Genomic DNA, 12475 nt, shown 5'->3' with positions numbered 1-12475 from the left:
TAAATCCTTTTATGCTTCAGTTTTCTCACTTATAAAATAGGGAGAATAAGTGCATAAGTGAATTTAGAACACAGGAAATGCTCAATAAATGTTAGTCATTATTATTATTTTTACTCCACACAAATGAATTATTGGTCAAAATTGAAGGCCTTTTTAAAGTCTTCATCCTACTTAACCTTTCTGTAACTTTCAACAATCTAGCATCTAATACGTACGCAACCTTGGACAAACTTCTCTGTATCCTATCAGCTTCCTTATCTGCACAAGGGGAAACGAAAGAACAATGGCACTGACCTTAGAAAGGTGTTGTGAAGAGCAAATGGGATAATTCATGCTTAGACTAGCACATGCTCAATAGTGTCAGCTATTATTATTATAAATATTAATCACTTCCTTTGCCAAGAGTTCTGGTGGCATAGTGGCTAAGCATTCACTACAAACTGAAAGACTGCCACTTCAAATCCACCCCCACTCCGCGGGAGAAAGATGTGGCAGCTTCCAGAGAGGTCACAGCTTTGGCGTTTTACTCTGCCCACTGGGTTGCTGGGAGTTGGAACTGATACCATGGCAAGAGTTTTTGTTGTTTGGTCTTGTCTTCAAGTAGTCTATCTTGGAAGGAACAAAGCTTCAATGCTATTCAGAGTTCGGATCTGTCCTGCACCATTCTCTAAACACATCACCTGTTTTACTTTCTGCATCAGAAAAGCTGAGGCGCGAGAAAGCATGAGCAGGCCTAGAGTACAGTGCTCAGTACTGAGGGAGCACTCACTGACTTGCCTCCTCAGTCCTCCAGCTCTCGGAAGACTACTCTTCACGGAGCCTTTCCCACTTGCATCTTGGCTTCTTCTCTACTCATTATCTCCTCAGACTTCACCACTTCCATCCCTTTACAGGAATGATTCCCTAAACTATGTGTCAGAGCTCCAAACCCTCATATCCCACAAATTATTTGATACATTCCTCCTCTTCCTTCCCAGTCTTTTCCCACCAGCATCATAACCTCAACACGTGCTAAAAACACAAACCCTACCTTCCCTGATACCCTGCCTTTATAAACTGGCTCTTTTCTGGATTTTCCTCAGCTCTTTACCTTCCTTTGCACAATGCCTCTAAAATGTTTGCCCTTCCCTTTGCCACTCAGTGGGCTCCTGGACTAAGTTAGTGGCAAAGGGAAGGAAAAGAGCTGAGGAAAATATAGAAAAGAGCAAGTTTGTACGGGCAGGAAGCCCACATTTTATTTCTGGGCTAGTCCGAACTCGTCTGATAATTCTCTCCTATCCATAGGCCATCTCGACACTGCATCAAAATTAGGAGAGGTTTCAAGAACGGTGCCCCTTGGGTTCCCCACAAAAGTCACAGCACTGCACAAGACATTCAGCATCTACTTAAAAAATACTCCGAACAGCATTTATCAGCTTTTATACATACAATCAATGAGCACAGCTGCTGCTTTCCATTCTCTGATTGCAATTTTCAGCAAGAAAGATGTATTACAGCACGACCAGGTATGCCTCACAGACACGTAAGTTTCCCATTTACACAGCACCAACAAAGTTCTGCAGCAGTGGCTCTGACAGTGACTGCCAACATGAGCTCAAGCACGGCCAGTGACGGTGTAGGACTGGAAATCTTACTCTGTGACACCCTGGTCACCACATCAATGGCACCCACCCACGAAGCAAAGTTCCTGAAACATATTTAATCTTATCCAGTGAGTGCTTCACTGTGATTCACTTTGTTGTTGTTCTCTGTCATGCTGTTAAAATGCTGGTCACAACCCACTAAACTTGATGTCATGGCCCACTTAGCCAGTCAGGGCCCACAGTGGAAGGCCACTGAATTAAAAGATATAATGGCAGAAAAGACAACATCTGCATGAAAAATAAAATCCCAGGGGATATTTAAAAAAACTTAAAGCTCTAAGATCTATACAACAAAAACTTTTAAGCTTCTCCTAACAAACATAAACGACAACTTTAAGAAAGGAAATGTATATTTGAGTAGAAATACTATATAAATTCTCCTTAACTTAATCTACAATTTTAACTTAAATAGCCTTAAGTACCAACAGATATTTTCTGAAACCACACACAAACCAGTTTAAAAATCCAGACATTGAAATTCTGCAGAGAGAGTAATGGGAAGAGGTGTTACACTTAACACATATTCGAACGTAAAATGAAACCACAGAAGGTGTCCAGATGAAAGCTACATGACATTCATATTGTTTTAGCACACAGTTATCACTCTAGTACGATACACATACATCATCATGCTGCTTTCTAGTAAGATGCTGTAATATAGTAATACACATTATATGTCATATGCATATATATATATATAGATCAGAACATAAGATCCAGAAATAGATATTAATACAAGTGAGGATTTATGACAAAGGTGGCATTTCAAATCAGTGGGGGGAAATGAAAGTCAATAAATTAACTAGATACCCATCCCCACCCCCGGCCAGTACTGGAGCTTTATGGCTCAGCTCGAGGGGAGTCCCTCTGGGACATGGGGCACAGTGAATGGTATGACCCTTGGCTGGGCATGCCTACACAGTAGGGTATGCTGGGCCCCTCTAGGGGTTCCTGTATGGGCTCCAATATATTTCTTCCCTTTTGCTTAAAAAAAAAATTAACTAGACACCTAACTTAATAAATGATACTATTAAAACATAAAAAGAAAAACCATTACCCAAAACCTACTATAATATCAGAATGGGGAAATGCTTCCAAATTAACAAAGTCCAGAAGCCATAAAAGATGGTTAAATTTAACTAGAAAACTAGAAAAGAACATCATACACAAAATCAAGACAATACAACAAACTAGTAAAATTGTAACATATCAAATCAATGACTGAAGGTTAATTACACAAGCATGTTTTTCTAAAAATCAATTTAAAAAAAAAGACAAGCCACCACAATAAAAATGGACGAACTGTCAATTCACATAAAAAGAACTACAAATACTCGTAACTATACAAAATGCTCTCTGGATATGGTATCAAGATGAGAGAACTACCAATCAAATCTGCACTGAGGTGCCAGCCATCACTGATCATTGAGAGCAAAGATTGGTAACCAGCTCTGGGGGCAAAGGTGCAGAAGCTCCTCCTCTTCAACCCGCCTGGCAAGGGGCAGAACTTCTAGAGAGGGCAGCTTGGCATTATAAAAAATACAAATGTGTACACTATCTGATCCAGCAAGAGCCTCCCGAGGAATTTACTTCATTCCCTGAAGCTTTGTTTGTAATAGAACAGATTAGAAATCATTCTAATGTCTATTAATATTGCACTGGGTAAATAAATTACGTTGCTGCCAAGTTGGCTCTGGCTCATGGCAACTTTATGTGTAACGGAGTACGATGTTGCCCAGTCCCGTCCATCTCCATACTTAGTTGTTATCCAGGAGGCGTTCAACAGTCAGTTCCAGAAATGCCAGCATCCTAACAATACTACACAAGCCCCTGCAGTACCACAAACTGATAGGTGAGTGGTGGATATATGCCAATATGATAGATTACCATGCAGTTTTTAAATGCAAAAACAAGCAATGAAAAATAGTGTTTTAAAACTCCTCTATGTACAGACAAGAAAGTTGCAATAGGCAGAACAAATTTGCCATTTGTGTTAAAAGGGGGAGGAGAACACAAATTGTTTGCATGACATAGTTCTCTAACAATATACAAGAAACTAGAAATAGCTGTTGCTTAGCTAGGTAAAGGAAAAGGGGGCTAAGACTCTTAGGAAAGAGGCTTCACTTATGCACACCTTTTAATACCATTTGCATTGTGAACCATGGGACATTTTTACCTACTGAGAAACTAAAGTTTTCAAAGCAAAACAAACAAGAGGCTTCTACAATTGTGGCTGTATAATTAGGGGCTTTCTTCTTTATTTGGCAATTTTAAAATATAGGTTAAATTTTTTTTAAAGATTTGTGTAACCAAAAGGCTCTTTTCATTTATATTTTACGGTTAGCGAAAGCAAGCACAAATAATTCAAACAAAAACATTCAGTACATATTAAATTACTGAGTGTTGAAGATGTCTTTATCAGCTTTAAAAATAGGCTATATCTTTCTTAAGCATATTGCAAATATTTTGTCAGACTGAACTTCCTGCTTGGAAACAGGAGGAGACACAGGAAATACAAATTACTTCTGGAATGAATGGGAAAAGCTACAAGTATTGCTTTAAAAGTTATTAAAAGGTAAATTCTAGTTTTAAAATAAAAACTAAATAAAATAAAATTCCAATTTTCACTTATTGTACATATAAAGTAGGTGAATGTCATACATCCAAACCTGTGATAGTGCCAAGATTATATGTCTCTGAATCTACACTTACTCTACAGCTTTTTTTCTTTCCTTCCACAGTTTGGTATACTTAAGAAAAACAATCCCTACAAATACGCCATGTGCTCAGGCAACATCCATTTTTAATGTATTAAGAGGGCTGAAACTAAATGACCTCCACATTCTTGACAGCGTTCTCCTCTGACTGTATGGAAGGTTTTTTACTTTTCTTTTCCAAAACACAGATAACAATGTCCTTAACTGTGTGTGTGCAAAGATTAATATAAACAGCGTAAATGTAAATCACCTCGACTTTTTGGCAGAGAAGAGACATTCATTAACAGTTCCTACCTCGCCCTGGCCTTTCCAAAGTCTGAAAATGAAATCACCATTAAGTAAAAGATTTAGATATTCTGATCTGACCTTCATTTTTCAGATCAATGAATATCATCCACTTGGTCTATCAATGATATTTTTAGATAGGTTCACCAATGGCCTGTTGGGGGCATATTTTAAAACATAACAATTCACCCCAAAGCAGGCACATTTTTTAGCTATATCAACCTATGGAGTTCTGTTAAAGCACAAGATTTTCACACACAAAGCAATCTTCCCCTTTCAAAGTCCATCCACGCACCAAGGTGAAATGAGAGCAAGCATCTCAAGGGAAGAGACACAGTGGGAAACCATATCTAAAAGATCGCTTTACCTCAAAGATACAAAGATCTTCAAGGCAGCCCGGAGCCCGCTTTCTTCATGCTTGTCTCTGGAATGTGGACACCAGTTCCACACAGCACACTCCTTCCCCAGGACATCCTGACTGCGCACAATGGCACTGACAACAATTGGCTGTGGCCCCTACTTCCAAGCATGGAAAATTTACTATCTATAGCCACAAATTTCCCTATCTGAGTTAAATGACACTTGTAAACAATCTATTTAAAAACAAATTTGGTTACTAAGCACATTTTTAAAAGTCACAGTTCAATCTCTCATTATTTTTCCTTTTGAAATGAAAAAACCAACTGTATTTTTTTTCAGTGCTTAAAATACAGAAGACTACAAAAAACATAAAGCATGTCAACAATGGGAGGGGGAGGCATAGTCTACATGCTATTGACAATATTTTCATTTCTTCTTCCTGCCGCATCCTTGACATGTGCACTTTTGCCCTCTCCAGACAAGAGCAAAATCCCCATCTCCAACTTCAGATGCCATTCAGATTCTTGAGCAAGCTGCCTCTGCCAGAGACGCCACTGCTAAGCACTAGCACAAGTCATACTTCACTCGGTCTTTAAGACTCAGGACAGATAACCCCTGTCTCCAAAGAAGTCTTCCTTTCCTTCTCTGCTTCCTTGGTCCTCATATTAATAAAAGCAGTTTTATTAACATATAAATCAGATACTGTACAATTCAATGATTTAATATATTAAAGAGATACAAAATTTTCTTCCTTCTTGTAGACATTATTATTAGCTCTCCCTTTCCCCCCAACCTTCCCTGCCACAACCTTGAGAAATGTAGTTACTATTGCTACAGATTCACCTATCCTGGATTTCATATAAAGAAAATTATACTCAACAAAACAAAAACCCAAAACCCCACCATGAACAACAAACTAAAACACAGAAAAATGCCTAACTCAAAAGAAACCAGAAAATGAAAACTAAAAGAAACTGACAGTGGGTCAAGAGAGACAACAAATGCTAAGATGTGAAATTTTACCCTCTCTATATTTGCAAGTAGGTAGCATAGTGGACCATGTGCTGGGCTGCCGCCAACCACAAGGTCAGCAGCTTACACCCCCCCCACCCCCCGCTGCTCAGCAGGAGACAGACAGAACCAAAGCAGACTCAGCCTCAGACACCCAAAAGGACAGCTCAACCCTGCCCTCCGGGGCTGCTATGAGTTAGAACCAACCCGATGGCAGGGAGTTTGCGTTTTATCTGCAGCACTCCACTTTAAAATGCACTGTCTGAAGACAAGGCTATTCATATCCCTGGGTCAATGGTCAGAGAGCATTCAATGGAAGACTTAATCTGCATGGGGACTCTGTAAATGGAATTTTGGACTTTCACTGTCATCCACAACTTTCTGTAAAGAACTGCTTAGAATTTAAGCTCTAGTATAATTCCCTCCTCTGATTTTGAATCTTATTGTTTACAATCATTAGATTACATGGGCTGGTGTGGTTCTTCCATGTAGCCTTAGTTGACACCTCACTTAGATAGCTGTTTGTGTTAATACAAGCCTTTAAGACTCCAGGCACCATTACTTCTGATAGTACTTACCTGTACCATTGCTACCCAGCAGTTAGTTCATTCTAGCATTGAGTTTGCATTGCCTTACTGGTGCCACCTGACATTAATGACTACTTAAAATTGTGACATCTCTCTCTCCAGATTACCTCCCTTGTCTTTTAAGTGTTTCTCAGGTTCTTCTACGTTCCTGGAAGCTCATACTTCTTGGGATTCTCTAAGTCAGATGCTTCCTCTTCCTCTACCACATATACACCAACAACTACCAAATCCACATTTTCAATTCAGAATTTTCCTTACCCCATAACATGTGGTCCATATGTGCATTCTGACAAGCTGGTATCCATCCTCTTATGCAGCAACCCACAATCCACCACTGCAACTCAGCTACTGCCCGCCATTAGATCTTCAACCTTCATCTTCCCTATTCTTAGCAACCACCAACTTGATTTCACTGCATCTCTTCTCAAATATTTATTCGCCCTCAATCCTCCTTACTTACTTCAGCACAGAGTCATTCTGTGAAAGTCATTTCATTGGAGAATAATATCTGAGTTCTTACTTTAATTCTAAATTTTAGCACATATTTGCTACCTATACATATACACTTATGTATATAAACATACACATATGAGATAAACTTTGTAAAAATAATCTTTTCCTTTTCACATTTTAAAACAGATTCCCAACTAGACCTTGTTTTTCTCTATTGGGTTTCTTTAATTTATGTGGAATCACTAAAAATGACCATTTTCCAGCATCACTTATCACACTTCTTGTGAAATGGGCTAGCATCCCATATCAAACACGTCTTGTATGTATGTACACTGACTAGGAACGCATTCCAAAAGAACATGCAATGTAGCCTTTCAAAAATTCACAAATTTTAAAAGTCACTTATTTTAGTATTTTTCAAAGTGCTAACAATAAAATAAAGTTTTAATTTTAGAAAGGAAGAAACTTTTAGGTTTCTTGGGGGGAATATATAAATACCAAAGCATGGATAATTCCCTATTTGTACATACCACAGCAATGCCATAAGAGATTCAATCTCAATATGGACCAAAATATATAATTTGGATCCCCTTTGCCCACATTATCCCACTTTTAATACCTCTTCCTTACCTTTTACTTTTGCAATAAGCATTTCGGCAGCATTTTGAAGATCAATGGAATTGAGGTTCTGATGCTTATTCATTACAGACTTTAAAACACGGAGAAGTTCATCCAGGCGTATATGAATAACTTCTTTAAAGCAGTCTTTAAAAAAAAAAAGAAGAAATTTTGTTTCCAAAGCACAATTCCAGGAATCTAATCACAAGAGACCATTCTGAAGCACATTTGAGTATGTGATGTTTTGTTATGTATTGTTTTTTCGATTTTACCTACTGAAAGTACACTTCCATGTTCAATACTGCAATTACACACAATTTATATAGCCACCAGAAAAATCTTAATCACTTTAACCCATTAAGATCTTTAGTATCTCTCACAGTCAGCATCAATTTAGCACTACACTTTTACACTTTACTGAGAAAGATGAGGCTCGCTGCTCCTGTAAAGATTTACAGGCCCAGAGGTGGCCGGCAGTTCTTGGTTCGATAAGTCAGAATTGATTCTATGGCAGCGAGTTTGTTTCTTTCTGAGTTTTACACTTCACTAAATATCCAGTTTTCTCAGTCTAAAGATGCTTTCCAGATTTCTTCTTACGCAACTTTATACGTTTTCCCTAGTCTTAACAGTTTTTACTATCATATATTTTAATGTATTCTAAAAGAGTTCAAACTACAAAATCTGATATACTAATATTTTAAAACTTATGTTCTAAATTTCCACAACTTATTCTTTCATTAAGTAATTATTAAATATTGGAAGCGAATAACTCACAAGAGATACATATCCCACCATGTACTATATGACCTGTACATTTAAAACATTGTGACATAATCCTCCGTGGTCACTAGTCACTACAGTTGTGACTGCTGTATTATGTGTGTTCATTCCCTAAATCCACTCCGACAAGCCAACTCCACGTATTTATTTATATAATCCCTGATCCCCAAAGGCAGAGTTTTCAAGCTTTAATAAGTGACCATATAATTTATCACTCAAACCAAGAAGACCTGTTTGCAAGTGAGAACAGGTCTACTGGCAGTCATGTCAGAACAAGAGACTAGTCCAGGACTGCCGTCCTGGACACACCAGAAATCAACCTGCCTTCAAGTCCCCTAAATACTCCTCAAAAGTCTGAAAAGGCAACCACCTTAAAGACAGTGCTCTGATGTCATTTTCTTTTCTCTATCTTTACCCAGAATGACTGTTTAATAAGGGTCCTCGTGACACTGCCTGGTAAGCACTGGACTGCTAACTGCAACATTGTCAGTTCAAAGCTACCAGCTGCTCAGAAAGAGGAAGAGGAGATTGTCTGCGGCTATAAAAATTTAAAGTCTCAGAAAGCTTATACAGAGTCACCGAGAGTGGGAATCAACTAGATGGCCATGGGTTTACAGTTTCATAATAGTTAACACTTATTGAGACCTTAACATATGCTAAGCACTGCTTAAATTCTCCCATCAACTGTATTAGGTACTTAACAGTATCTCTGTTACATAGTTTAGAAATTTCACACACACTGAAATTGTTAACTTAATGAACTGTGGAGCCAGAACGCGAACCCATGGAGTATAATTCCACAATCCATGCTCTTCCAAATGATGTTATCATCCTAGTGAAATGGTTAAAATTAAACAGCAGTAGCAATAGCAGCAACAACAAAATCCACTCTTTAAACACCATTTATACATTATACAAATAGTATTTGTCAGAACACTATTTTTTACTAAATACTAATTTAGTATTTCAGAATACTACAAGACTAATCAGTTGGGAGAAAACTGTCTACAGGCTACAGCTATTCTACATCATCTCTTAAACAGCCCACTCATTGACAGAACGGCCTCCAGAGAAAGTACAGGATGAGCGGAACACAGGTAGGCGAGACGAGGGGACTGTTTTATCAGGCAGAAACAATGGAACACAGTGCTAGAAGAGAGATGCTCCTTCCAGGAGCAGAAGTGACTTCTTCCCCCAACAAACGTAAAAACTTTGGAAATTAGTAGAGTCTAAAGGCAAAAGGAAGCACACATAAACAATCTACTCTAATTGATAAAGTTGCTTGCCAAGGGCTAGTCATTCTGAGCCGCCTGTAGAACTGAACAGCATTTCATGTATGGTGGGAACCAAATTTTTCAATTGGTGGAGTAGGAATTTACAGATAGGAGGTTAAAATAATCCGTGTGACACAGGTCTTCCGTAGGAACTCTTGTGTAGCTTAATCTACATACAGGTGGCTAAGCATAAAAATACTTGTAAGGTGTGAGAGGGAACTTCAAAAAGTTCATGGAAAAAATCCAAGATCCTGTCATTCCATTTTTCTATAAACTTTTTGACAGCCCTTCATGAAATAGCTGAAGAGAAACTATACTAGGATGCAGATCGTGGCTTCCGATACCATTCTACAATTCAAAGAACCCAGGCTCCTTAGAAAAGAGCATATGGACGTGCCAGCAAGTAAGGAGGTGAGGCATGGCTTATGTGTATGTAGGTATCTCAGAGAGGCCCAAGCAGCAAGCAAACTGGAACAATCTGAACAAAACAAAAAAGCAGTACTGAACATTTATAATGAGATAGTATCCGTGAGTCCATGTTGATGATATATATGTGACTGAGGAGATGAAAAAATGGGAAGAGACAAAATTCCTTTGCAAAAGAATTCCAAATCATTTAAGTAGGAACGCTGCCCTGCAGAAAGTGGAAGCTAATTCCTTCCTCAGTATGTGCGGGCTCTGTACACTGAGTTCTTTCTGAAGCATGGAGGGCGAGCGAGGTGGGGAGAACTAACAGAACCTGACAAACACTACCTCAGCCAGGTCATCACGGTCAACATCAACAAACTCTAGAGTGTCTGTATCCTTGATCTGTGATGAAAATGGCACTTGACCTCTGCCATCTTCCTCTCAAAACCCTGCAACCCCAGTGTAATCAGGAAAAAATATCAGACAAATACCAAGTGATGGGCACCCCACAAAGCAAACACCTGCCTCAAACCGGACTCAATTCCAACGTGGAGCGACCCTACAGCACCTGGCTAGAACTTCTCTAAACAAAACCAAAAAAATATCTGAGAAACTGTCAAAGCCCAGGACACTACAGCAGTGGTTCTCAACCTTCCTAATGCCGTGACCCTTTAATATAGTTCATGTTGTGGTGACCCCCCAACCATCAAATTATTTTTGTTGCTACTTCATAACTGGCATTTTGCTGTTATGAATCGGGCGACCCCTGTGAAATCGTTTGACACCCCCCCAAAGGGGTCGCGACCCACAAGTTAAGAACCACTGCTCTATAGAGACATAAGGTAACATGACAATTCCATGTAATGTGAGGATCCTGGAATGAAAAACGGACATTAGGGGAAAGCCAGACACCTGAATAAACTATGGACTTTAGCTAATGAAAATGTACCAGCATTAGTTCATTAATTTTAACAAATGTATGCCACATTTTGTAAGCTATCAATAGAGAATACAAGGTGTGGAGGTACATGGGAATGTTCTATATTATTGTCTCATTTTTCTTTCAATATAAAATTATTCTGAAATACAGAATCTCTTTTTACAAATGAAATACAAAAGTTTTCAGAAAATTATTATGTACCATTGGGATTTTTCCCTATCAACATATATTACTTTCACAATTTAAAAAAACCCACTTAAAGTTTTCTGATGAGTTTTGAGTAGAAAGTGTGAGTGTACATCTTGAAGAACCTACAGTTTAATAAACTGTATTAGATAAATGAGCACTATTTTGTCTGCACTATAATTTTCAACGTTAGTAGTAGAGTTTCACTTTGTTCAGGTCATACCGAACAGTGGCTGGAACACTACAAAACCAGCCCAAACCAAACCACTGCCCTCGAGCCACAATTCCAACTCACAGGGACCTGTTCACAGGATGGAGTCAGAACTCCCCCAAAGTGCAAGTCGCTAGGAAGCAGGCTATAAATCTTCAAACTAGTGATGTTTATGCACAATAGAAACCGGCTAGCCAAACAACACAGGTTAAATTTTAAATGGAACCTAGTAGCATTAAAGAAAAGAATTTTCTTGGAGAATAATATAATTTGAAGAGCTGTCCTAAATATGAAAAATTTGCAGCATTTCTCCCCACCTCGTTTTGCATAGCTGAGCTTCTTGTTTCTTTGAACTATCGATAACTAAATAAAACTAGTAGCTAGTATATGCTAGCAATTCTGCTTACTCCACAAGGCCAAAGTTGAGTGATCAACTTATCACCCAAGGGTTGTACTGTACTGTTTCAAACCTGACATGTCTGAGTCTTGAGAGAGAGAAGGGGGGAAGGAGGAGGAGGAGGAAGAATAAGAAAGGGAAGGGCATTTGTCATTTCTAGTCCCTATTTTAGTGTTCAAGGAGCCCTGGTGGAGACAGTTTTGCTCTGCCCTATAGGGTCACTATGATTTGGAATTGACTCAGTGGCAGTAAGATTGAGTTCTGGTATACTGATGTTCTATGATAAAATCCACGGATATTAATACACTTAAGGAATATTGCAAGGATATTTTACTCTTAGTTTTAGGCCAAAGGAGCTTAATTTTCAGTGTCAACAATAACCACAACCCTATTCACAAATTAGTGCTGAGCATCAAGCAAGAACTACAAACACTAATGACCTAAATTTCTAAATAAACCTAGGCAATCAATTCTGGTCTTCTCAGTGTCAGGGAAATAAGATTTCAAAATTATTAAATATCTAAACTTTTTTTCAATTTTACTTTCTAATATGGCAAACAATGAGAATGTTTATTTCTAATATGGTAAACACAGAGAAAAACATT

General features: G+C 38.5%; 1 protein-coding gene across 1 annotated transcript in view; it reads right to left on the bottom strand.

Annotated features, from left to right (window-relative positions):
- ARHGAP29 (Rho GTPase activating protein 29) overlaps positions 1–12475 on the bottom strand; it is a 58170-nt gene that overhangs the window by 35813 nt on the left and 9882 nt on the right. Inside the window, exon 2 of the mRNA XM_004699573.2 lies at positions 7687–7821. Within this exon, the coding sequence (XP_004699630.1) occupies positions 7687–7821 (135 nt within the window). The remainder of the gene's footprint in view (positions 1–7686; positions 7822–12475) is intronic.

This window comes from Echinops telfairi, unplaced genomic scaffold, assembly GCF_000313985.2.
Source record: "Echinops telfairi isolate 266 unplaced genomic scaffold, ASM31398v2 ScPeMD7_443;HRSCAF=831, whole genome shotgun sequence".
Classification (NCBI taxonomy): domain Eukaryota; kingdom Metazoa; phylum Chordata; class Mammalia; order Afrosoricida; family Tenrecidae; genus Echinops; species Echinops telfairi.
This window is presented reverse-complemented; position numbering and strand designations above follow the sequence as displayed.